The sequence below is a fragment of the Oncorhynchus gorbuscha genome, linkage group LG20 (genome assembly GCF_021184085.1).
Source record: "Oncorhynchus gorbuscha isolate QuinsamMale2020 ecotype Even-year linkage group LG20, OgorEven_v1.0, whole genome shotgun sequence".
NCBI lineage: Eukaryota > Metazoa > Chordata > Actinopteri > Salmoniformes > Salmonidae > Oncorhynchus > Oncorhynchus gorbuscha.
This window is the reverse complement of record NC_060192.1, coordinates 7,517,137-7,545,086: the sequence shown is the minus strand read 5'-3', so window position 1 is coordinate 7,545,086 and position 27,950 is coordinate 7,517,137. Positions and strand designations below refer to the sequence as shown.

General features: G+C 43.5%; 1 protein-coding gene across 2 annotated transcripts; it reads left to right on the top strand.

Moving 5' to 3' along the window:
- Positions 1–27,950, top strand: LOC124006830 (scavenger receptor class B member 1-like). Of its 2 annotated transcripts, XM_046317008.1 has the most exons (14): positions 1–419; positions 4,676–4,836; positions 7,139–7,280; positions 7,414–7,617; positions 9,230–9,325; positions 9,619–9,734; positions 10,021–10,187; positions 12,354–12,472; positions 20,619–20,692; positions 20,860–20,911; positions 21,018–21,164; positions 22,210–22,254; positions 23,084–23,142; positions 24,161–27,950. In XM_046317008.1, the coding sequence occupies exons 1-14, from the start codon at positions 306–308 to the stop codon at positions 24,165–24,167; spliced, it is 1,503 nt and encodes a 500-aa protein (XP_046172964.1). In that variant the 5' UTR covers positions 1–305; the 3' UTR covers positions 24,168–27,950. The 2 variants fall into 2 exon arrangements, with proteins under 2 accessions (XP_046172964.1, XP_046172965.1); XM_046317009.1 differs by lacking the exons at positions 22,210–22,254; positions 23,084–23,142.

Genomic DNA, 27,950 nt, shown 5'->3' with positions numbered 1-27,950 from the left:
GTTCCGCTACTGATCGCTTCCACTCGACTTCAAGACAAGCTTTAGTCATGTACCTGGGTTTTTTTTATTTTTACTTTAAGATCATCTTCTGAAGAGTGGCAAGGTCCTTCAACACTTGCGGTGTTGTGAGTCGGTTGACAGTCCGTCATCTTCTTGCCTTGTTTAGCTCTGCAACGAACCAGGCAGCTCTCCGAACAAAAGCCAGTGAACTTGACATTGCAGATAGCGTACATGCGTTGTTTTTATCTATACATTTCAGTAGGCCTACAGTTTTATCGGTGAACAGTTAAACTGTGTCCATAACAATGAATAAATCTAAGTTAGCAATCGGACTTTTTGTCGCAGGTACTCTGACTGCAGTGTTTGGGTTAGTTATTTTATTCGTTGGACCAATCATCATTGACGACCAAATAGTAAAGGTAAGTTATTGAGATTAAAGCTATGGAATGCAGCTTTTTCCTATAGTTTTATACTTATGTTGTAGGCCTACATCTAATGGAAAAGTCTTCGTTTTCTCCTGGTCAGTCACGACTAACGTATAGCGAAGAATGAACTTGACTTATTACTCGTATTTCTCGTTCTTTTTCTACTTATTTGATTTATATTGATATTGATTACTGCATTATTGGGAAAGCGCAAACAAGCGAGGCATTTTACTGTAGGGCTTAACTATGCTTAATACCTACCACATGGCAATAGTCTGAGATGAATGCCATACATTTGTTTGGAACATTTCCTAGTTCTCTACAAGCCAGAACGTACTCCACTGGTTGCGGTCGATACTTCTGTGGGTGTGATTTAAAAAAAAAAAATAATAATCGTTCTTTCGTGTTTTGCTAAATATAAGGAATTTTACATTATTTATTCTTAAGTGTATTTGAGCAACTATTTTTTTTACTTTTAAGATTTAAGTAAATATAAAATCAAAATTTTACTGAAGTAACTCACTTATCTGTATGACAATTGGCTACTTTTTACACCACTGTGTAGACTAAACACATGCAAGACTTCGGTTGGTGTCGATGACTGTAGACCTCTAGCAGGGTTTCCCAACTGGCGGTGATTTTATTTGACACCCCCACATTCTCTGAAATATAAAATACTTTGTTTTCATTTCTGGACATGACATGGACATGACATGACCAAAAGTATGTGGACGCCTGCTCGTCAAACACCATTCCAATATCATGGGTATTAATATGAAGTTGGTCTCCCCTTTGTTGCTATAACAGCCTCTGTTCTTCTGGGAAGGCTTTCCACTAGATGTTGGAACATTGCTGTGAACTTCCATTCAGCCACAAGCATTAGTGAGGTTGCACTGATGTTGGCTGATTATGCCTAGCTCGCAGTCTGCGTTCCAATTTATTCCAAAGGATAATTGATGGTGTTGAGGGCAGGGCTCTGTACAGGCCAGTCAAGGTCTTCCACACCGATCTCAACAATTTCTTTATGGACTTCGCTTTGTGCACAGAATCATAAGAATGTAATTGTGTGTGTTAGCGTTAAGATTTCCTATACTGGAACTAAGTGGCCTAGCCCGACCCATTAAAAACGGCTCCAGACCATTCCTCCTTCACTAAACTTTACAGTTGGCAGTGGCATCGTTCTCCTGGCATCCTCAAAATCCAGACTCGTCCGTTGGACTGCCAGATGGTGAAGCATGATTCATCACTCCAAGGAACGCGTTTCCACTTCTCAGGAGTCCAATGGCGGTGTCTTTACACAACTGCAGTTGACGCTTGGCATTGCTCATGGTAATCTTAAGATTGTGTGCGGCTGCATGGCCATGGAAACCAATTTCATGAACCTCCCATTTTGTCCAAAAAGTCTACCCACAAAAGAATGAAATCAGCGAATGGGTGGCTTAAAGGTTCAGTGTACAGTGTAGCAATCTCTACTTGTTATTATACCACCCTGCATCCCACTGCTGGCTGGCTTCTGAAGCTAAGCAGGGTCGGTCCTGGTCGGTCCCTGGATGGGAGACCAGATGTTGCTGGAAGTGGTGTTGGAGGGCTAGCAGGCGGCACTCTTTCCCCTGGTCTAAAAAAAAAAATCCCAATGCCCCAGGATACTGCCGTGTGTAGGGTGCAGTCTTTCGGATGGGACGTTAAACGGGTGTCCCCACTGAGGTCATTTAAGATCCCATGGCACTTATTGTAAGAGTAGGGGTGTTAACCCTGGTGTCCTGGCTAAATTCCCAATCTGTCTCTCATACCATCACGGTCACCTAATCATCTCAAGCTTACAATTGGCTCATTCATCTCCTCTCCCCTGTAACTATTCCCCAGGTCATTACTGTAAATGAGAACGTGTTCTCAGTCAACTTACCTGGTAAAATAACGGCAATACATTTTTTTTTTTATTTGATCTGTTCTTTATATATTGGTTTTGCCCCACAACTTCCTATAAATGTTAAGCTAGTTCCTCCTCGATCATTTACAGTTTTATGCCGTGTAATGCATAATCTTCAGTTAAGTTCCTGGTTGTTAAAACTAGAATATAGAAATTGTGGCCTCCTTAAATGATTGCTATGAACGTGCATATTTGAACCAGCGATACTGTCAGATGACATGGAAAAATAGATGTCTTTGGCCACACAGACCAGTGGTGGGTTTGCTTTGGCAATGTTGATGCATCAGCGGAAAATAACCCTCATCTCTACTGTAAAATATGGTGGAGGATCTGATACGGGGCTATTTTGCTTTCACTGGTGACGTGACTTCCATTCATGTGATGGCTGCTATCCATTGAATAATTATCTACTCCACTTAAATTGTGTAATAATTAAATTATCATGTAACAATTAACTCCTTAGGAATCTGGGGCACTGTGGGAGAAGTTTGTTTAATGAGTTACCGTTTCCCAAATTAACTCTATCATAACAGTCAATAATGAATCATTTCCTCACATCGGCCTCGCATAATCTGCACAAACCCGAGTCTCACTGATCATTCTGTACCACTCATTGATTTGATTATTTATTTACTAACAAGCTAAATTATAACATACACACACTCGGTATTGATTAGAAACTTAATATGACGACAACAGTCCCTAGTGGATTGACACGTGCTACACAAGATGGCGATTTTAAAGAGAAGCAACACTTGGATACATTTTGAACTATGCTTAGTTTATCTCTAATACCTTGCCCTGAACTGCCGCTCTTATGGTTAAGAAGTATAATGTATGTATTTACGTGGTGAAGGTTGTTGGGCCGAGGCCTTCGCGGGCTGAGTTCCGCTTAGTGAGGCCTTGTTCTCGGGTGTAAACTGTGTAGGCAACTGATGATTTGAAGAGAATAACCGGATGGTCGAGCTTACATTGACCTTAGATAAAAGTACATTGATTGTTAAGAGGTTCCTTTTGTCTTCAACCTCGTTTTGGGGTCGTGACTAATCGTAGACCCCTGCTGCAGCGCGTGGTCATCCTAGTCTGTTAATTCTTAACTCAAATGCGTTATACCCTCGGTTAGAAAGGGACGTTTCCGTCTTGCTGACACGCTCTCTGGGTTCCCTGGGTCGTAGCTAGTTACGAGGCAAGGCATCACAATTTACGATCTCGTTTAGATAACTAAAATCATTCTTATTGTCACAAACGTTCTCTTTCATCTGGATATATTCTACACAATGTAAACATGATGATACACACAAACCTAAGTTAGTGTTTGTCATAACGTCTTCATATAACTTTTAATGGCATCACAAAATAGAAATTCATTTTCCACATTCCGCCTCTTATTACCAGCATTTGGAGGATGATAGAGCCATCTCTCTCTGTCCTCATGTCCATTGTTTAATGTTGTAGTTTTGGGCTGTAAACCCCTTCATAAGGCACAGACTTTCCAATCTCTCCAACTAGAGCAGAAAGGAATCGTCTGCTGCCTTACAATTTCTGATGGGCCTTGAGGTGTGAACCCCACAAACACACATCAATCCCCCTCCCTCTGCGGGAGAGTTCTGTAGAGTTGATGCACTGTAACCCGATCCTTTGGATCCTCCCAGGAGTCATGACAGGTCTTGGCACCCTTGTTAAGGTCAACGGCATCATTACCTTTACCCAGTACCAGGACATTTTTGCCAAAAACCCAGTAGCCTCTGGCAGGAGGCTGAAACTTGATTGCAATTGGATCTTCTAGCAAGACTACAGCCCCAGGCACACACCAACAAAACCCACAAATAAATGGTTATCTGACCTCACAGATCAACATTTTGCCATGACCATCAGTCTCTGAACCCCATTAGAAACCTGTGGTTTTGAAGAGGGCAGTCCATAAGCACAGACAAAGGAAATCAAGGATCTGGGAAGATTATATATATATATATATATGTGTATGGAGGAATATGCAAACAAATGTAAGGTTTGAAATTGTTTTAGTCAAATATTATATCCGTTTGGGCTTCTTCCGGCCAATTTCGATTCTACAAATGATTTCAGAAATCTTGCTTGTTTGTAGGTGACCAATTACTTATTTTCCACCATAATTTGCAAATTCATTAAAAATCCAATGTGATTTTCTGGAATTTCTCATTTTGTCTGTCATAGTTGAAGTGCAACTATGATGAAAATTACAGGCCTCATCTTTTTAAGTGGGAGAACTTGCACAATTGGTGGCTGACTAAATACTTTTTTGCCCCACTGTATAATAATATGCCTTTCATCATTGTTCTCTCAGAACTTAGTAATAGACCCTGAGAATGAGGTGTCCTACACCATTTGGAAGGACATCCCTGTCCCGTTCTTCATGTCTGTCTACTTCTTCAACATCCTCAACCCCACTGAATTCCTGGCGGGAGAGAACCCCATGGTGGAGCAGAGAGGACCCTACGTATACAGGTAGGCTTTCATACCTGACCGGCTACGTAAAGCGTAATAAAGAGCAGTGGTACTAGCAGGAAGTGGTGTGCGGATTTCTTTTTATTTCTCATCTTATTCAGCTGTTACCATGCACCTGCAACAAAGAGCTCAGATTTGCGAGTGCCTTTTTTGTTTGCCCGTTTTCAATTCGTTTGACCCAAAGTTTGGGGAATGCTGCGCTAACCCGTAACTAACATGTTACCTAGCCTTAACCCTTAGCTAGCATGTAACAATTTAACACTTCCAAAACTTAACCTTAACCCCTAGCCTAGCTAACATTAGCCATAAATTGGAATAACATGTAATGGACACAATTTACTTTAGAAAATCTTGTGGTAATTTGTCTTTCATGAGATTCTGTGATGGTGTGTTGACTGAACTGCTGTACGTTTGGAGAAGGATACAATTGCATCTGCAGGAACCTTCTCGCTTTTATTTCTATTGGTCCATTTTTTTTTTTAAATCTCGAATCCCGGTACACAGTTGGGAGGTGGGGAGCCCTACAGTAGGTGGCGGTAATGCACCATAACGTTGGTAAACCCCACAGAAGAGGCAGGAACTGGTTTCTCACAGGTCTGTTAATGATGGCGAGGCAGGTGTTCGGCAAGTGGGAGCGAAGGACAGGACTCTGGTACACAGCAGGTGTGACGAGTAGCTAGCCAACAATAGCTAGGACACTGTTAGATGGTGTACTTCTCCCCCACCTGTCAGATGCAGTTTTCCCGCAGTTCTGTTAACGATGGCGAGGGCACACGTGAGCGTAAGACACTGTACTCGCGAGTAGGATTCCAGTACACAGCAGGCTAGAGACTGGGGCGACACCGGTAGACTGTCCTTCAACCCCGAATAACTCATTTTTTGACCCACATTTTAATTGCGTTGACAATCAGTGGAAATCAAGTGCCACACAAACATGAAGATAGTGTGCTCAGGGGGACGTTAATGCAGGAACCGATGAGACGCTCAAGGAGGGGGGGGGGGTGTTGCCCTAATGACTTCGTCCTGCAATATTTTGTGCCATCAGTTCTTCCCAAACTAGTTTTCTGCTCTGATCCACAAAAATCCTCTGCAATATACAGTGCAATTGGACAACCTAGACTGTTCCCAGAGCTGGCTGCCCGGCCAAACTGAGAAATTAATTTGGCCTGAATGCAAAGTGTCAAGTCTGGAGGAAACATGGCACCATCCCTATGGTGATTGTGGTAGCATCCTGTGGTGACGTTTTTCAGGGGCAGGAACTGGGACACTAGTCAGGATTGAGGAAAGATGAACGGATAAAAGTACAGGCAGATCCTTGATGAAACCTGCTCAGGACCTCGGACTGGAGCGACAGTTCACCTTCCAACAGACAACGACCCTAAGCACACAGCCAAGACAACGCAGGAGTGGCTTTGGGACAAGTCTCTGAATGTCTGAGTGGCCCAGCCAGAGCCAGGACTTGAACCCGATCTAACATCTCGGGAGAGCCCTGAAAATAACTGTGCAGCGATGCTCCCTAACCAACCTGGCAGAGCTTGAGGATCTGCAGAGAAGAATGGGAGAAACGCCCCAAATTGAACCCCCTTTCCTTATAGATCTGGCCTGTCTCACCCTGTAACGTATCCAATTGATCTATCCAGTCTGTTCTAGGGCTGCACAATTCATTGAATTTGCATCAACATTGCAATATTGACATGCAATATTCATATTGGAAGAGATCTACACTGCATGCATTATTTGGAAATGCTCATCAGCCACATGTAACTAACTTCTTGATCGTTTTTTTCCCCCCCTGCTCTTGCGGCTGCTTTCCGCACGTGTCACGCCCCGCCCCATTACTCAAGCAGCGCAGTTCCTCCTCGCTGTTAGAGTCACTAAGTTTACATGCTCTTCTGTTAGGTCAAATGCAGTCAGGTTGTTCCAAACAAGAACGATGCTGCGTTTTACTTATAAAGAAATCGGCATCGCAATATTTAGTTTAAAATGAATCACAATGGTGTTTTTTTTGCCCATATCGTGCAGCCCTACTCTGTTCTCAAACTGATCTTCCTTCTCTCGTTACCTTACCTCCCTTTCTCTTTATCCTTGACTAACTCTGAGCATTTCTACCCTGTTCATCTCGGTAAGCGATTGTAGGAAGCCAGTGTCAGAGAAAAGATGCAGGGAAAGGGCATTCCACTATCAGCTATTCAATCAGATCTCCAGTCGTCCTAACTACTAAGTCTTATCAACCCTCTGTTGTAAAGTGTCTCCATTTGCATCTGTCAGTTGGGAGGTTGACCTGAGGTTGTGCGTTTTTCAGGAAGCGTCTTCAGAAGCAGAACATCACGTTCCATCCCAACCACACAGTGTCATATCTTGAATACAGGAGCTACTTCTTTGAGCCCAGCATGTCAGTGGGCAACGAGTCGGATGTGGTCACCATCCCTAACATGCTGGTGTTGGTAAGACGGCACTGCTACACACACACACACACACACACTATGAACTGACTCCTATCTCCTTGCCCCCCTCATCTCTCCCCCGCTTCATCCCGTTTCTCCCATCCTCTGTTCCCTCTCCCCTCTTGTCTTCCAGGGTGCGGCGGTGATGATGGAAAACATGCCACACGCGGTGCGTCTGTTGCTCAGTGCCACCTTTAAGAGCTTTAAGGAGGGACCCTTCCTCACCAAGTCTGTAGGGGAGCTGATGTGGGGCTACGACAGCAAGCTGGTGGACTTTCTCAATAAGTGGTTCCCTGGGATGCTGCCCTCCACTGGCAAGTTTGGCCTCTTCTCTGAGGTGAGTGAGTGGGTGGAGGAGATGCGCGCGCACAATGACCGGAAGTCTACAGGTACAGTAGCCTATGGGTCTACGGGTACAGTAGCCTATGGGTCTACGGGTACAGTAGCCTATGGGTCTACGGGTACAGTAGCCTATGGGTCTACGGGTACAGTAGCATATGGGTCTACGGGTACCTTTGGACTTCGCCATTGTGCTAACGCTAGTTGGCATTGGCTTGCGAAACCACCTCGTTCTTCCTTCACACTTCACACTTCACACGGAGACATAAAAAATGCGATTCACAAGTTCATCTCTACTCTGAGTAAGTAGCAAAACAATGGCTAGGATCTCCCGGTATCCCTTTAATGCTTGATCTAATTTAATCAAGGCCTCAGTCAGGTTCGCTAGTGCAGTTTCCCCGAGTGTGTTCATTCACAGGCAGACCTTAAAGCACTGTTAATACCATGTCAGAAATGTCCAGTCGGTCAAGTGTTAGATAGGCTTACCAGCTATCTAAATCTTGTAGTTATCCAAGCCAAATAATGTGCCTAGTGGCCTCATCCCCCTGGAGGTAGTTTAGTGTTGGAACGTAGATGGACACATGACCACATCCACACTCCATCCCCAGGGGACGGTTTGAACAGTTTGGGGTCGCATGGGTAGTGAGCAATGACTATGTATGAATGGACAAAGCCATCACACCTCTCATTCCTACTTTTTTTTATTTATTTCACCTTTATTTAACCAGGTAGGCTAGTTGAGAACTTGTTCTCATTTGCAACTGCGACCTGGCCGTAAAGATTTAACCGACTTTATTCGGCTTCAATGCTCTGTTAAGATGCTGTTTTCATGGAGACCTAATATGTGCAGTATTGAGTTACTCCTGGAAGTGACTTTGCAGGCTAGCTCAGTGCTGCCCCCTCCATTGAGTAACTCAAGTTCAAGGCTTCAATTGGCATCAAAGTAATCCTTTAACTTCTGTGTGGTGGGGGGGGTCTTAATGTATATAAAAAATAATCTGTTCAAGAACCTTATCTGGTGTATTAGAAGCAATTATTGGTACCATGATTGTCTTCAAACGTTTTTATTTAGATTGGCCACGAAGATTGGCATTTTTTCTATTCACTCTAATGGGAGTTCCTGTTTTCTGTTAACCATGCCTGCAGTACTGAGGTCAGCCTTAAACTTTGGCTTTTTTACATTTAAAAAATATTTTAACCTTTTATTTAACCAGGCAAGTCAGTTAAGAACAAATTCTTATTTATATTGACGAACGAGCTGGGCCAATTGTGCGCCGACCTATGGGACTCCCAATCACGGCCGGTTGTGATACAGCCTAGAATCGAACCAGGGTGTCTATAGTGATACCTCTAGCACTGAGATGCAGTGCTTTAGACCGTTGCAACAGTTGGGAGCTTCAATGAGGGGGCAGTCGTTTGCCACTGTTACTACGCTGGTAAATTACTATCCATCCGGACTTGTGCCACATAGGAAGTGTGTGTTTGTGACCCAACCTTTTCAAATAATATTAAAGTATCCCTTATCTACAGCCTGTTTAAGTTGGCTGTCTAGTTTTTTTTTTGTGACTGGTGACTGGTTAAATATCAATCCTTCCGTTTTCTCCCATCAGTTCAACAACTCCAACACTGGTATGTTCACCGTCCACACTGGGAAGGATGACATCCGACTGATTCACAAAGTGAACTCATGGAACGGCTTGACCAAGGTGAGCTGTCTGGAGTTTAGGGATCACACAGCCATGACCTTTCACCTTTACAGATTGGTTTGAGAGGGGCAGTTAGAAGCACAGTTGAGTGAAAACAAATCTGGGCCCTTTGTTTTCATGGGGTCCTTTTTACAATTGGGAAAGGGGGATACCTAGTCTGTTGTACAACTGAAATGGGTCCTCTGCATTCAACCCCAACCTCTATGAATCAGAGGTGTGCGGGTGACATCCATTCTTTCTCGCTCTAGAAAGAGGCTCAATGTGTAACGGATGTTAACCTTCTGTCTCTCTAGTTGATGTATTGGAAGACGCCCCAGTGTAACATGATCAACGGCACAGCAGGACAAATGTGGCCGCCCTTCATGACCAAAGAGTCCACACTGCCGTTCTACAGTCCTGACGCCTGCAGGTACGCACGCTTTCCAACACTCACGCAGTGGCCTCGTGGTTAGAGCGTTGGGCCAGTAACCGAAAGGTTGCTGGATCGAATCCCCGAGCGGACAAGGTAAAAATATGTCGTTCCGCCCCGAGTCAGGCAGTTAACTCACTGTTCCCCGGGAGCCGAAGATGTGGATTATGGCAGCCCCCCCCCCGCACCTCTGATTCAGAAGGGTTGGGTTAAATGTGGAAGACACATTTCAGTTGAATGCGTTGTGACTAGGTATCCCCCTTTCCCTCACACACACTCTCTATAGGTCTTTGGAGCTGGTGTATCAGCGTGAGGGGATAATGAAAGGGATTCCCCTCTATCGCTTTGTGGCTCCTAAGACTATGTTTGCTAATGGCTCAGACTACGCTCCCAATGAGGGCTTCTGTCCCTGCAGACAATCTGGCCTCCTCAACGTCAGCAGCTGTCGATCCAGTGAGTACAGATGCATATACACTCCCCTACGTATTTATTTAGACAGTGGAGCTTAAACTTGTAGTTTGGCTTCAGCATTTTGAATATGAGATCAAATGATTCATATCAGGTGACAGTACGGACAGAATGTCACCTAATTATTATTTGAGGGTATTTTCATACATATGTTTTACTTTTTAGACATGAATTCACTATGTATTAAGTCCCATTTGAGGAAGTCATAAATATTTGGACAAATTCTCTAGTGTATTAAAATAGTCAAATGCTAAGTATTTGGTCCCATATTCCTAGGACTCGACGACAACATCAAGCTTGTCACTCTACAAACATGCGATTTGTAGTTTTTTGTTTTTGCCCAATAGGAACTGAATGATGACTGGAGTAATTATTTCTAAGTGAGTAGATGTTTCTGAGCACACATTTCGCTGCCGTTTACCCTGTTAGTCATAACCGACATGCCTCGTCTGGTAAACAGACTGGAGGAGGAAGTATGGCGCACACAGAGGAGCCATGCCGCTGTATAAACACATTGTAGAAACACTTGGGCATGAGACGACAACACGAGTCATTACACACTTATGTTCCCAATAGCGCCCCATAGAACATCACATCTCAAGATCACATGAGCACTTGGCGCCGAATTGTAGCTTGACTAAAGGTGTTAACCCTCCACATCTCTCAAGACACCTGGAGTACTGGGCCAGCCACTCTTAAATATCACCTGGGCCAACACTGAAACACTTTCCACTAACAAGATGACAAACCAGCAGAAGTATAACACGTTCTGACTAATGAGGTGACACCCATCGGCCCGCTAGCGTCCAACCTCGAAATTATAAATGGAAAAACCAAAGCCTGTAACAAATTTGTATGCAATTCTACACATTTTGCTATCGGGTGACGATAAATGCTTGCAGTTTTCAATGTGATATCTGATTGCGTGATTAACTAAATCAACTGGGGCCCGACAGGCTGTTATTCAACCATGATTAATAAAAGCTAGGATAGATTTGTATATTAGTCTAGCCAGATTTTTTTTCTTGCTGACATGGGATTATTGATTTACTGACATAACAAGAGAAACTGCTGTTGCACGTCCAAATTTCAAAATTCTACTATTCTAACTCTCAGAATTTATCCACATGCCTACGAAATTTGGGCCACCAGTTGCCCGTCCCTGATTTCAAACGAAGTTATGATTCAACCGCTTGTCCACATTATAGTGTCTAGTTTGAGAAACGGACGCCTCACAAGTCCTCAACTGGCAGCTTCATTAACTAGTAACAGTGAAGCGGTGTCTCCGGGATGTTGGCCATATCTCATTCTGGCCAATAAAAAGAAAAGATTAAGATGGGCAAAAGAACACACACTGAACAGAGGAATATTAGAGGGGGGGGGGGGGCGTTATGGACAGACAAATCTAAGTTTGAGGTGTTTGGCTCACGAAGAAGAACATTTTCAAAACGCAGAAAAAATAAAGATGCTGGATGAGTGCTTGATGACATCTGTCAAGCATGGTGGAGGCAATGTGGTGGTCTGGGGGTGTGTTGGTGGTGGTAAAGTGAGATTTGTACAGGGTAAAAGTGAACTTGAGGAAGGCTCACTCCATACCATCCCCTGTGGACGGTGCTTTAATTGGAGCCAATTTCTTCCTAGACAAGGAGAATGAGCCAAAGCACAGGTCCAAACTTTGGAATAACTATTTAGGGAAGAAGCAGTCAGCTGATATTCTGTCTATAATGGAGTGGCCAGCACTGTCACCAGATCTCAACCCTATTGAGCTGTTGTGGGAACAGCTTGACCGTGTGGTACATAAATGCCCCTCCAACTTGTGGGAGGTGCTTGTGGGGTAAAATCTCTTCAGATTACCTCAACAAATTGACAACTAGAATGCCAAAGGGCTGCAAATGATGGATTCTTTGACGAAAGCAGAGTTTGAAGTTCACAATTATTTAAATACAAATATTTCATAACTTTGTTAACATCTTGACTATTTCCTATTCATTTTGTGACTCATTTCATGTATGTTTTCATAGAAATTCTTGTCCCCCCCCCCCCCTCCCCCAAGTGACCCACAAACTTTTGAACGGTAGTGTGCTTGTTAATAAAAAAGGAAATGTATGATGGTACAAGTCAAGGTGACGTTGTATTAATATTGTGTTCTAGACGCCCCAGTGTTCATTTCCCAACCCCACTTCTACAATGCTGACCCTGTGCTGCTGGACTACGTACAGGGACTTCAGCCTACTGAGGGCGAACACGGACTTTTCATAGACATCCACCCTGTGAGTAACACCTACACGCTGTCCTGAATTGGAACACTTAGAAAACTGTCCCTTTTTCAGGACCCCGTCTTTGCAAGATAATCCAAATAATATCACAGATCTTCATTGTAAAGTGTTTAAACATGCTTGTTCAATGAACCATAAACAATTAATGAACATGCACCTGTGGAATGGTCGTTAAGACACTAACAGCTTACAGTTGGTATGCAATTAAGGTCAGTGATGACAACTTAGGACACTAAAGAGGCCTTTCTACTGACTCTGAAAAACACCAAAAGAAAGATGCCCAAGGTCCCTGCTCATCTGTGAATGTGCCTTAGGCATGCTGCAAGGAGGCATGAGGACTGCAGATGTGGCCTGGGCAATAAATTGCAATGTCTGTACTGTGAGACGCCTAAGGCAGCGCTACAGAGAGACGGGACGGACAACTGATCGTCCTTGCAGTGGCACACTAAGTGTAATAACACCTGCACAGGATCGGTACAGCCGAACGTCACACCTGCGGAACAGGTACAGGATGACAACTGCCCGAGTTACACCAGGAACGCACAATACCTCCAACAGTGCTCAGACTGTCCGCAATAGGCTGAGAGGCTGGACTGAGGGCTGTTGTAAGGTAGGTCCTCACCAGACATTCCTGGCAACAATGGCAAAAAGTGCTCTTCACTGATGAGTCGCGGTTTTGTCTCGCCATGGGTGATAGTCGGATTCACGTTTATCGTCGCAGGGATGAGTGTTACACCGAGGCTTGTGCTCTGGAGCAGGATCGTGCTGGAGGGTCCGTCATGGTCTGCGGCGGTGTGTCACAGCATCATCGGACTGCGCTTGTTATTGCAGGCAATCTCAACGCTGTGCATTATAGGGAAGACATCCTTCTCCCTCATGTGGTACCCTTCCTGCAGTCTCATCCTGACATGACCCTCCAGCATGACAATGCCACCAGCCATACTGCTCGTTCAGTGGGTGATTTCCTGCAAGACAGGAATGTCTTGGTGGAAGAGTGAGGTAACATCTCACAGCAAGAACTGGCAAATCTGGTGCAGTCCATGAGGAGATGCACTGATACTGACAAACTTTTGATTTTGACACTCTACCCCCTCTTTGTTCAGGAACTCATTATTTAATATCCGTTAGTCACATGTCTGTGGAACTTGTTCAGTTTCTTAGTTGTTGATTCATGTTTCTACAAATATTTCCACATTGAGTTTGCTGATAAGTAAGCGAGGTTGACATTGAGGACTATTTCTTTTTCTGCTGAGTTTAGTAAGATTAATTTTTCCCTTTTGACTGTGGACTCGTCCCCTTTTGTTCTAATAGGTCTTGGATAAGAAGATATCAGATTAGTGGACGGCAACACAAACACACACACACGCACACCTTTATGATCTATTAGGGTCAAAGACCAGTGGGTTTCTGACAGGCGATCATCCAGAGACGAGATGGCTCCAATGTGGTCTCTACAGTTTCGCAGTCAATCGATTAACCCCTGAACTATACCCCGGTGGGTTTTATTTAGATGAAGAATGTCACTTCTCTGACGGATGTATTGAGTTCCAGTTAGATTTGCGACGCTGGTTTTTAGCCCCACTGGTTTGTATCGGGGGCTTAAGTGTTTCAATACCGTGGTGGTCTTGGTGCCACTTAGTGTCAAAGGTCAAATTGAATGAAGAATTGGTTTACGACGCTCAATATCTGACAGGGGGGCTAAAAACATTGTCTGAATGTCTGCAGCATCTGTGCCAAGTTCTTCCCCATTTTATAGACGTGTGTGCTTTTACTAGTGCGAATTGGGCCCATTCACATTGTTATAAACCTATATCTCTGACAGTAAAAGCGAGGCTGTTTCCGCTTATCTAAATTGATTGTGTAAACACATCTGATCTCATAGCCGTAGCGAACGCACACCATGCAGCCTGTCCTTGAGGCAATCACCTGACGCACACACAGAGGAAGCTTGGCCAGAATACTTACTTAGAATTAATTTAGATAACATTTATTTTCCCTGGCTGAGGGTGAGAAACTTGTGTTGGACAGTCATTCTCGTATATTCACAATTTTATTTTGTGTATTTGTGACTCCTATGAGTCCTGCCTCTGAACTCATTCGTAGAAAAACATTCATATCCACTCGATGTTTGATGCAAACGTGATCTTCAACTGTGACCGCAGAGAGCTTGGTTTCAAAATACACTTGTGGGACAGCCAACGTGAGCAGATATCATCCAAATCTTTTTTTGTCCAGCTCCTGTGCCAAGTTGGATATGGTGTACTCTTTTTCATAGTACATTTGTCATTTAGCAGACTCTTATCCAGAGCGACTTACAGGAGCTTAATTAAGAGCACATCGACAGATTTTCAAAATAAAATAACGTTTTAACCTAGTCGACTCGTGATGCCTTGCTGTAGAACGTTGGCCACAGCACGAGTTGTTCTGTAGGACTGAAGGCCATTAGTGACCGTGGTTTCTGGGGGTCCTTAATTGTATACAGTGCTTTTCTGTGGCAGTAAATGTCCTATAGATTGCACCAAAAAACATAGAGCTGCTATCTTAACAATCCTCCAAGGCCTGGGGGTCATGTATGTGGTTTAGGTTGCCTGCCATGCAGTAATCCTCCCGGTCCAAGATGAAACTATAAAAGGTCTCAAGTCAAATTGTCTGGAACAGACATTAGCAGCTAAATATTTAAGACGTGTGCATGCTAATGGTAAACTGTCTGGCACAGGACACAAAGTCGGTGACCTTTTTTTAGCGATAGCCTAATTGGAGCTGTAGCTCTTCTGTGTATTACGGTACGAGGAAATGGGTATTAATGATGGTGTCGAGATTGCTCCTATAAACAGATTAAGGCTGGGGGGGGGGGGGTGTGGTAATGCTGTGACTGGTGCTTTTGGTGATCGCACACTTGTTTTAAGTCACTACTATCACACCACTGGCAATTATAAAAGCATTGCAGACTTGGCAATAAGCTTTGCCCAGTAATTGTTTATATAATCGGTCTGTTGGTGTGTAGCAATTTAAGGTGGGACATCCACAGCAGGGTTTGAGCCAGTCACTACCAACTGTGCCAATTAGGGCCAGATCTCTTGGTAGTTTACTTCCATACAAGGCGGTGTCATTATCGAAGTGAAGACATGGTTTGTGACTGCTGTTGTAACGATTGGCAGTGGGATCAGACGTGGACTGTTGAGCAATGCATAGTTCCAGGAGGGAGGGGATATGGCGAGAGGAAGGCTCCCCGATGTGGGACTGACCATCTGGGGTTGGATTGCAGCTTGACACCTGGTGGTCCCATCCACAGCCCCGGGCCGCAACTCTCGTCGAAGTACTAGCCAGCCTGAACTGTGTGTATCAAATCAAATGTTTGTCACATGCTTCATAAATAACAGGTGTTGACTAAAAGTAATGTTTACTTATGGGCCCTTCAGAACAATGCAGAGAATATATTTTAGAAATCAAGGAATAAGCGCACACTGACTGACGTTAACTTGGTTCTATAAACCGGGCACCAAGTCGCTGTACAGGGGTACGAGGTAAATGAGATGTAATTGTAACAACATACAGGAACTAAAGTCCTTTTTGTTCACCTGACCTAGAATTCCTCACAATCAAATGCCGACCATATTATCTCCCGAGAGAATTCTCTGCGGTTTTTGTCACAGCCGTGTATGTCCCCCCCCCCCCCCCCCAAGCCAACACCACGACTTCCCTCAAGTAATTTGACTGGGCTTTATGAAATCTGGAAACCATATATCCTGAGGCTGCAGTTAATGTCGCTGAGGATTTTAACAAAGCAAATTTGAGGAAACCGCTGCCGAAGTTCTATCGACCAGCACTCGCGCTAGAAAAACACGACCATTGTTACGTTAACTTCCACGATGCATACAAGGCCTCCACCCTCCTTTTGGCAAATCTGACCACGGCTCCATTTTGCTCCTCCCTTCCTATAGGCAGAACCACGGGTACTTCCTGTTTGAGTTGAGGTCTATTCAACGCTGGTCTGACCAATCGGATACCATGCTTCGAGATTGTTTTGATCACGCGGACTGGGATATGTTCCGGGTAGCCTCTGAGAATAACATGGACGAATATGCTGATTCGGTGACTGCGTTTATCAGGAAGTAACCAGAAACAGTGGATAGATGGCAGCATTCGCGAAACTGAAAGCGTGAACCACTGCATTTAACCATGGCAAGGCGACTAGGAATATGGCCGAATATAGAGTATTTATTATCCTCCAAGGCAATCAAACAGGTAAAATGTCAGTATAGAGACAAAGTGGAGTGGCAATTCAAGCGGCTCAGACGAGATACATTATTGTGTACTACATACGTAAGAGGTTTTTAATTTCTCGCATGGAATAACCTTCATTTCTCAGAACAAGAATACTGACTAGTTTCAGAGGAAAGTTGTTTCTGGCCATTTTGAGCCTGTAATCGAACCCATAAATGCTGATGCTCCAGATACTCAGCTAGTCTAAAGAAGGCCAGTTGTATTTCTTTAATCAGCACAACAGTTGCAATTATGTTAGCACAGCTGAAAAGTATTTTCTAATGATAAATGAGCCTTTTTAAAAATGATATGACTTGGATTAGCTAACACAACGTGCCATTGAAATACAGAAGTGATGGTTGCTGATATTGGGCCTCTGCACGCCTATGTAGATATTCCATTAAAAATCATCAGTTTCCAGCTACAATAGTCATTTACAACATTAACAATGTCTACACTGTATTTCTGATCAAGCTGATGTTATAACTATAACTGTATTATGGCTTGGGGGTAGAAGGTGGGTGGGGCGGTTGTATGTTAGTCAGGGTGTGTCACGATCTAAACTCAGGTTAAGATGACAGATCAATGACCTCCCTTCAGTCTGTTTTCAGTCATCTATTGATTTCTGTTAATGTTCACATATGTAGCATTGCATATGAATGTAACCTATAGATATACTGATGTCTTAGTTAGTGGACTCAGTCGATAGTGTTGGTTTAGCAGTCTGTTTTATGGCTATAGGCAGTCAAATTTGAATGTGACAATGGTGGAGAGATTGCTCTTATTGACCAAAGTCTCATGTTATCCAGTCATATTAGGGCTGGGACTTGCCAGAGACCTCACGATACGATATTATCACGATGCGTAGTTGCTGAGATGTGTAGTGCGACTCTCACAATTCTATATGCATTTGCCTTTTTTTTTTTGAAGTTTCAAATGTGTTGCTCACTATATGCCTGCTGCAGAGGGACAAAGGGCATGCTGAAAACACGTTTTGATCAGTCAGGGAAGTAAGTGATGACCCGTTGCCTCACTATTTAACCCTGTGAGACCCAAGCATAGATTCAAATGAAGGGGGGGAAAAACCTATTACTCGCCAGAAAGACTTGTAAAACGCCTCGTAAAAATAACTTAGATTTTGACATTTGAAAGACAATCTGCTGGAAGTGTTGCAAAAATGAAACATTGGGCTTCAATGGAAAAAAACAACATTTTTAACTGAAATTGATGTTAAAATCACATAAATGGATCAAAAGCATATACATGTGTATACATTTGAAATGAAGGCATATTTAATCTGAAATAGCCAAATTGATAAATTTGACCAATCCAAATGTTTAACTTTTTTTTTTTTTGCTAGTATTTTATTCTAAGGATAAACTATTTAGTGTTTTCTATGTAGAGAATATGTAACACATTTTTAGTAATATTTGGTTGGCCTTTCTGGCTTAATTTGAAGAGAACCGTACTACTTACCATTAAAATGAATGGTCTCATAAACTACAATTATTTCAAAAAATGGATGTATCTATGACATTTAATGTGACAAGTTACGTAAGTAATTTGTTGTCCATATTTGGAAGGGAAACAATCCAACGTGTCTATCAATATATGATCTTGACCCAATGTCTGTTTGGCAACCCTTTAAGCCTTTTTGTAGTGTTTTTGCTACACTTACGAAACTAACTCTGGCTTGGGAATGTCTTTTTTCTGGAGTCTTTCACTTTTTTTAACATGAAGAAGGAACACATTTTTCTAGTCATGTGCTGGCGTGAGCTTGTGTAGGTGACCAGATGCGTGGACAGTTTTCCAATGTTTCAGAGGCTGCAGATGCCATAATCATACTGACACAACGCATACTACCAAGAGATACGTGGGCCTAATGAGCTGGACTTTGTAGTGTTAGACTTTTTCAGTTTAGGACCTGTACAGGATGCAAATTAGGATTGTTTTTTGCAAAGTTGGGTCTCACGGGGATTGAAAAGAAGCTGCAGAACAAGCTATATGATGACAAATACTGGAGTATTGGTTCAGGTACAACTAACTTACGCTACCTACAGTAAATATGATTGAGTCATATCAAAATCTAAAATATTACTATAACTTAAAAAAAAATTTTTTTAGCTAAGTCATATGGTGTGACATGATATCGGCAGGTGTTTCAGATGTGTTTAGCGGAGTCAATCACCACCTTCCGGAGACACCTGAAACCCCACCTCTTTAAGGAATACCTAGGATAGGATAAAGTAATCCTTCTCACCCCCCCCCCCTTAAAATATTTAGATGCACTATTGTAAAGTGGTTGTTCCACTGGATGTCATAAGGTGAATGCACCAATTTGTAAGTCGCTCTGGATAAGAGCGTCTGCTAAATGACTTAAATGTAAATGTGTTATTAAACGACTCATGACTTAAGTTGTGAAAGTAGGCAGAGGTAGGTGTCTGACGACGCTGCCTTCACCAACTGCAGGCCTTTTAGCTCAAATCAGGTTTGGAATACTGACTGTCCGAACAGCAAGTGACCAAATCGGAGCTGTTCGTGGGTTCAGACAGCAGTCATTTGCTGACCTGGCAATTCTAGATGGGTGAGTGGGCAGTGGTGTAGGCTGGTTGGTGCTCGTGCTTCCTGTCACTCAGAAGTTATGTAGCAAGCAAAAGGTATTTTTGGTTAACAAAAATATATATATATTTTAGGATCCCAATTAGCTGTTGCAAATGCAGTAGCTACACTTCCTGGGGTCCACATGAAACATAATACAGAACATGAACATGCATAAAATATTTTAGATTAAGGCTGGAATGTAAAAAATGGAACAAGTCAAGGTCTGAGTACTTTCTGAAGGCACTGTATATACTGTATAGTTGAGTTTAGGACTTATCTTGATCACAGTTGGTGTTTTTGTTTAATTTTGTCATTTTTAAAATGAATAAGCCAGTGAACTGAGAACAGTTGATTTTGTGAGGTTGGACTGATGCTCAGTCTCTGACCTCATAGCGGTGGTCTCTGAGCTCATGGCGGTGGTCTCTGAGCTCATGGCGGTGGTCTCTGAGCTCATGGCGGTGGTCTCTGAGCTCATGGCGGTGGTCTCTGAGCTCATGGCGGTGGTCTCTGAGCTCATGGCGGTGGTCTCTGAGCTCATGGCGGTGGTCTCTGAGCTCATGGCGGTGGTCTCTGAGCTCATGGCGGTGGTCTCTGAGCTCATGGCGGTGGTGTGGTGTCCATATGTGTATGCCCCTTGTGTTAAATTAACTTGGCGTTTGTTTTTAATCCCGTGTTTTGACAAAATGCAGACTAAATTATGCCAGTCAAGTTATGAGGGGATGCACTCGTTTGTGGCACAAAACTGTTTGGGAACAAGGGAGTGGAATGAAATTATCCTGGTAAAAGAGGTGAGACTAGATGTGTGGTTCTAGCTCTCTCCCTAAACTTAACGACTGTCTATCCAAATAAGAGGGTAGAGAGCCTTTGTCCAAACACAAAATATTTTTCCATTGAGGACGCGCAGTGCTTTCTCATTAATGTTTCTCTCCTTCAACGGAGCATTTGTTTACTTGCTTACTGTAGCAAGTATTTTTGCATCGACACTCTCTCCTCTGTCCTTGTTTGTGTGCCATTGTTTGTGGATCAAGAATGGTCCACCACCCAAAGGACATCCAGACAACTTGACACAACTGTGGGAAGCATTGGAGTCAACATGGGCCGGCGTCCCTGTGGAATGCTTTTGACACCTTGGAGTCCATGCCCTGACGATTCTGAGGCTGTTCGGAGTGCAAAAAGGGGGTGCAACTCAATATTTGGAAGTTGTTCTTAATGTTTTGGACACTCGGTTTGTGTGTGTGTGGTGTGTGTTGGTGTTTCACTATCTCTCTCTCTGCAGGAGACTGGTGTGCCTCTGAATGTGTCTATCCGTCTGCAGCTCAACCTGTACATGAAGAAGGTGTCGGGTATCACGTAAGGACCCCCCCAACCCAGCACTCCTCACATGACAACTCCTTATCCCTGACCTTTAACCCCAAATGCCAAAAACCTGAAGGATCCCATTCAATCTGGGAGTTTCAGTTCTTTATTTAGGACGTGCTTTTGTGCATCTCTGTGAGTGAATCTTTTGTCTGTTGCAGGGAAACGGGGAAGATCTCGGAGGTTGTGATGCCCATGATCTGGTTTGAGGAGGTGAGTGGTGATTAGACTATTACTGGGTTCGTTTACCCCCTAACCCCCAGAACTCTGTCCGCTCATCAGATTTGTGTTTCTCTACGTGTCTCTCTCTCTCGTGTAGAATGGCTATATGGACGGTGCCATCGTGAAAATGTTCCACACCAACCTGGTGCTATTGCCAATGGTGATGGTGTACATGCAGTACTGTTTCCTAGGCCTGGGCCTGGCCACTGTTCTGGGAGCTGTACTACTACACTACAGCGGGAAGGTAAGGCCTCTACAGCACATGGTCTCCGCTCGCTGACTGTGGATGGCAAGGTTTTTGAGTGGCGTGTTGGATGTGAGAGCGAGAGTGTTTGTGTGTTCACAAACGGAATGTGCTGAGAGTAGTTGTGAGAGGGGAGAGACATGAGTCATTCTTTAGTTTGCATGGGTACTAGGTACTGTGACTCTTGCACAGTCCTGAGCAGCCCTCTGTTACCCACCAGAGAACAGGCTCTTCCCACAGCCTCGGCTAACAAACCAACACACTGGCGTCCCCCTTTCGAACTGCCAGAAAGGGTGCTGTGAGGTCTCCCCCATAGATTGTGATTTATACAGTACAGTGGTGCCACTTGGGGACACACACACAGTGCCACCCCCCACCGCCTCACTCTCGTTAGACCAATCACGGGAGAGATTTCCTCAACAGACACTCATCCAAAGGCACATGTTGTATTTTACATGGCTGACTCTATACGTTAGCCAGTGAATTTGATCAACGCATGAACGGAACTCTCAAGCCAATGCTAACTAGAGTTGTTGCGACGACTGGAAGTCTGTGGGTATATGCTAGCATGCTAGATTAGCTCAATGACGACGTCTATGGGTGTATGTACTAGCAGATGCCCTCAGACGTCCAGTCCTTGTGCTAACGCCAGTTAGCATTGGCTCACGAAAGTACTTCATACTGGACACAGACACAGAAATGGTCTCCACTAGTTCATCTGACACTGGGGAAGTAGACTAAGGGCCTCATTGCCAAGATTCTTGAAAGGATACTTCAGGATTAAGTATGGGGTTATTTGGTGTATAAAGTCAGGTCTATGCCCATTTCAAGGTTATTTTAGTTTCTGAACGTAATTTTCCCCAGGGACCATAAAGACTACCCAGACGTACAGTGTCTGGTTATGGCATGTTTTAGTTTCTGAATGTAATGTTCCCCAGGGACCATAAAGACTACCCAGACGTACAGTGTCTGGTTATGGCATGTACAGGCATTCCAGGTCACGTGGTTATGACTAGTGTGGCGTGACCGGTTTTCTTTCTTGCAGGTGTTGTTGAAAAAAGCTCCGTCTACAGTGATTGAGAACCACGGGGTTAGTTGACACATTAAACTGTTCCCAAAATCACTCCAGAAAAGATGCCTCTGTCAATCAGGAGAATGTGATGGCAATATGAATATAATGATATACCCTGACAGCTTCTGATCGGCTTTGATTTGATTATAAGGACCCATCCGTAGGGAGGGGAAGGCCAACTTTGGGCCTTGGGGGCTGCTCCCCCGTGTGCAGGCTTTTGCTCCAGCCAAGCGCTTGCACACTAGTGTTCATGGTCTTCGATCTTTAGTAATGTTACGTTGATGGAGATTGAAGACTGTGAGTACTGTTGTGTTAGCTGAGCCAGGTGTGTGTGGAAGCTGGGTTGTCGCAAAAGGGCTGCACACGCTGCACTTCCCGGACCGGAGTTTTTCTGATGGGGGGGGGGGGGGGGGGGAGAATGTGTATAACGTGTCAGTTTCAGCCTGATTGTGTTACTGTACGAAGTTGATTTGATCAGAGGAATATGGAATCTGATCATCCCTTCTCAACTGGGTCAGGTGTCAATCGATCCAAATGGCACAATTGATTCGTCAAGGCCTTCTGAGGTGGTCATTAACCAATCGCATGAGCCCTGCATGCTCCACCTTTTTAAAATCTGTCTTTCTCAGTTTTGAATCTCCGTACACACAAACTGCAACAATTAAAACACGCACTGCATGAACACACACATTCAGCCCATGATTAAATGACCCAATGGCTGAGTGACTAAATACTGCACTTCCTGTCTGTCAGTCAAATCAACCACCTGACAGCCAATCAGGTTAGTCAGTGATTTCCTGTAACTGCTTCTGACTGGCTCATTAGTAAAGGTCTGGCTATCTTTTAGGCAACGGTTAAAGATCCAGTAAACGGCACAGATGGACACATTTATCATGAATGGCACAGGTAGGTTTCAGGCCGACATACACACTCACCCTTTTCCCTGTACATTGTGTGTGCACCTTTTCCCCCTACAGGTCACACACGAACACAAACTGAGGGTTCACACGAGGCATCACGCTCACCCATATTTGATGTACAAACACCACTATCATTTAAAATCAACTTTTCTCATCCACTGCGGTTGTGCCATGTTTCATACGACCCAGTGGTCTGCCCATGTTTGTGTTAAGTGTCCAGTCAATCTGAGCATGGTTTGAGCCAGAACTCCCCACAGGCCATAGTTGACATTCTCTTGCAGCAGACCCTCTGGTTGAAGACTGCTGTTATACAATTAGGATCAATGTTTTGGGAGTTGAAATGATGTTGACAGAATGTGGATTACAGGCGACGCTCTGTAGTCAAACGGGTGTATTCATTACGGAAACAGTTTGCTTCCATTTGGTTCTTAAAAGGTAAACAACTCGACAAGAGTTTCTATTGAACATATTCGGGAAGGTTCCTCCATTTTGGTTCCGGTTGTTTCGGTTTAAGAAACTGTTCACAACAGAATCAGTGGAATGAATACACCCGATGTAAATCGAACTGAAAAGTATCTGAACATGTCTGTTTGGTACGAGGCATTGTTTATGGGCCTTTTGTAGTGAAAAGGTGTTGGTGTGGGAGTTTGATAGATCATAAAGAAGTTTACTCTATGCCCGCCACAGGAGGCTGGTGAGTGGAGGACAGCTCATAATAATAATAACAATAATAATAATAATAATTGGGATGAAGTGAATTGTATCAAATGCAAGGAAACCATGTCTATCATTCCAGCTATTTACTATGAGCCTGTTCTTCCAAATTGAAGGTGCCACCAGCTGCCTGTGATGCACAAATTAACTCAATGAAATGACTGTCAGCTGCCTAGTTCGGCTCCAAAACAGACTTGATCCTCACTACGTTGACTGTGTTGTGCTTCTAACATCCGTTCTCTTATACCCTCGCCTCTGACTTCTCCCATCCCGTTTCTTTCTCCTGACAGATCATAAAATGTGAGAGGACTGTCATACCGGACGCCAGCGTGAGCACTTCATCCAGCGAGCAAACCCCTCTAATACAGGACCACATGGACTAACACGCATGTAGGGGGCGAGCTGCCTAGCCCAGTTCTGCAGGACACTCTGTGCATGTGTTTTATTGAGACTGATGATCCCTGGAACTCCAAAAACCACTGATTCTCTCCTGCTATCTATATCTCTCTCTCTCTCTCAGCTATAAACTCTCTCACCTGGTACAGTTCTCACCTGGTACAGTTCTCACCTGGTCCTGCATCTGCTCCGGGAGACTTTGGAGACCTTCATTCTGTTCAGTACTCACCGGTCAACAGGGAAGGGCAGGACCACCCCGGTTGGTTCTGCTCTCTGGTGGTGTCCCGTCCAATGAGGATCCACTATTGGAATACATCAGTCGCTGTTATGTGAATCCTTCCTTCGTCTGTTTGTCCTTCCAGTTCCTCCGTTTTATCAACTTAGTATCATGTGTTTTTACTATTCCTGAAATGCCATAGGAAACCACACCACTAGATCTGTATTGTCCTGCTTTCCTCTCCTCTGGTGTGTGTGTGTAGAAGTTGCCTGTATGCACAGACCTAGGATCAGATAATCCTGCCCTTAGCCTTTTAGGGGAAGAAATGGAAAAGTGACCCAAAATCAGCACCTAAAAGTAAAAGCATCATCATTCTACAATATCTCACCAGAACTACGAATCAATAAGTGAACTTGTTTCTGGGGTAAATTCCAGTCAATTCAGGAAGTAGACTGAAATTCCAACTATCTTCCATGCTTTTCAATTAGGGAAACTGGAATTTGGTTTACTTTCTGACTTGACTGGCATTTAAATGGGATTTACCCCCAACTCGGGGACAAAGGCTTACCCACTCAGGCTGCTCCAAAACGCATGACTTGTCGGTGTTCCACATGGGGTATTATTTGTCTTTTTACCTAAGCACAGTACTTGACTTGGGCAGGAGCTCCCTGGAACTGAGTACCGGCAACTCAAATGTTCTTCTGCTTGAATTCCTGCACCTCCTATTGAGTATTAACTCCAAAGTATTAAGGAGTTCTTACACTTAAATACAAACTGTACCAGCACCCAAAATGAGTACCGGAAAGTCGAACACGTGCCTAAACATGTCTACATCATCAGATAGAATTCCTAGCAAACCGAAGGAAGGGTGTGAAAACAAAAGGGATATATATTTACAATACATTCTATTTGGCAGATGTCCTTGAGTGTCCTGAAAGGCATCTTACATCATCTGGTGCTGTACATAAAATCTATTTCATTTAATCCCATGTAATGAATTTGAATGAATTATTTACCGGGGAAATCAAAAAAAGAAACTGTCAGTTTACCAATTTCAAAATAATGGGAGGGTTCTTGTACGTGTCACTTCACACTGATACCATGTGCAGTAAACCGTAGCAATAGCTGTGTAGGCTAGACTGTAGGATACTCACGGTGAGCCAGCGGGAACTCACTAGCCAACAACGCTCACTGTTTACTTTTTTTTTTAAAGATACCATTTCTAGAAGAGGATGTTGGAGCATATGCCATGTTATTTGATCTTAGTGATTTCACCATGAAGGACCTCCTGTCCCCCTCTATATTACTCGCGGATCTAATTTAAGGGCCTTTTAAGACATTGTCAGTAAATTCAATCAGCGCTTACAATTATGTTTTCAGTCAACACATTTTTTTTTTTTAAATAATGAAATGCTCTTCTCCACTTCGACTCATGGACATCAGTCCAGTGGAAAAGTTATTTAAATGTATGCTCCGATGTGCCTCGCAAATAATAGGCTATTGTCTTACCTGTGTTAATAGCCTAGCGCGAGACTAATTTTGAAATAGAAGGGATTCTGTTATTTATAAGGGTGGGCCTACGTGGATAAAACTGGATCTGTTATTTATGTATGGAAAAAAGGCAAATGCATAACAGTCAAACCAGTATTTCCAGTCAATGATTTTTAGGAATTGAATTGGAAACAGAACTTTGCCCTGTTTCTCTGCCCATGCATTATAGTTAGGCCCTATAGGCTATCGATAATTTAATTGTTCATCAGATACTTCATATACAATTAATAATATTCTCATCCATTACGTTATTGTCAATTTAATCTAGTCTTTATGCTAACTATATGTAAAATTACTTTTGATATGGTTTAGGTGTAGTTTGGTTGGGCCATTGGCTGCACAGACCTGATGTGCAGGGGAGGGAATGACATCCTCTTAATATCAACCAGAATTGAGGTTATATGCATTGCGATTCTAACAACGATCACGTGTTGGACTTATTTAGGACAGGGGTGACAGCTTTAAAAAAATAAAAATGGCAGAGTAAGTGGAGAAAGTGAATTTCCAGTCACAATGACTTTTGGCCCTCCTAGTGTTAAAGGGTTACGTTTGTGGCCGCCTAGTCTCCTGGTTGCTGATCCAGACAAGTTGCCAAGCCTGTTGTGATTATTACTGCTATATCAGGGTGTTTTATGTTCTAGTCTCACTCTATTAATTATAACTCTACGGTTTGTCTTTTTTTTGGGCCACCCATGCCACTGCCTCGACCCCATTTTTTTGTTTTTTTTTGCAATTGTTAGGAATAACGCCTAATTAAGAGTAAATTAGTTGACCTATAAATGTACCTCTACTGATGGCATAGGCACCAATAATGACTGATGTTTTACTACACCGATGTGCCTTTTTTCAATTGGAAACTTCTCCTTTGCCCAAATGGACTCCTAAACCCTTGCCACTCAATGTAGATTTGAGAGGATTGGAGAGCTCTGGTAGCTCCACCTTGCCCTCTCTGGATGTCCACCATACAGCACATGCTCATGGGCGTCCAAGGCTAGGGGCCAGGGGTCAACTTGGAATTGGGCCGTTTATGGTGTGTCCTGTGTATTGTGGCCAAAGACCAGGGGTGCTCAAACTTTTGGGCTTGGTGGGCCAAAATATAATCTTAAGTGGTGGGCCACGGGCTGAACGTGTAAGTATTTATTAAAATGAAAAAGGATAGCTTTTTAGTAAGCGCACACAAAATCACACTTCAAAACATGGTAGCCATAACTTGAAACCCAACTACATTCTGATTACCACCTCACAGTAAAGACAATTTAGTGTCCCCTCCCCCCAGGGGCCATTGTACAAATGTTGCCATGACTTATGCCATGTTCATCTGAGTGAGTGACTAAGTAAACAATCAGTGGGAGGCCCCTGGTGGTTAGGGCCCCTGGTGGTTAGGGACCCTGGGCACATGCCCAGTCGGTAGTTTGGTGATGATTATTCTTCTACAAGGTTTCGATAGTCTAGCAATAACAAAAATATGTTCCCTGACATGGGCTACATTACCATGAGGCCAAACCAAACGTTGTCGGCCCTGCCATAGACCATACTGTACACGGTAATAATTCTGTGATTGAATGTAAAGAGCGTAGTACCTAAAAATGCTTGTGTCCAAACTATGTCTGTGTCTCAAATGGCACCCTATTCCCTATATAATACACTACCTTTGGCCAAAGTGCACTATTAGGGATTAGTGTGCCATTTGGAACGTATGTATTGGGGAATAGGGTGTCATTTTGGGACACATATTGGGGAATAGGGTGTCTTTCGGGATGCACACAAGGGTCTGGATGAGTTTCATTGTGTGCTTTTTGACAACGCAGGATCTTTGAATGAGATGGCTGCTGTGAGATTTGTGAATTTGTAACCATCGTATTCTAAGTGGCGAGGATAATTTTGTAAATAAATGTGCCATGAATTGGCGTACATTA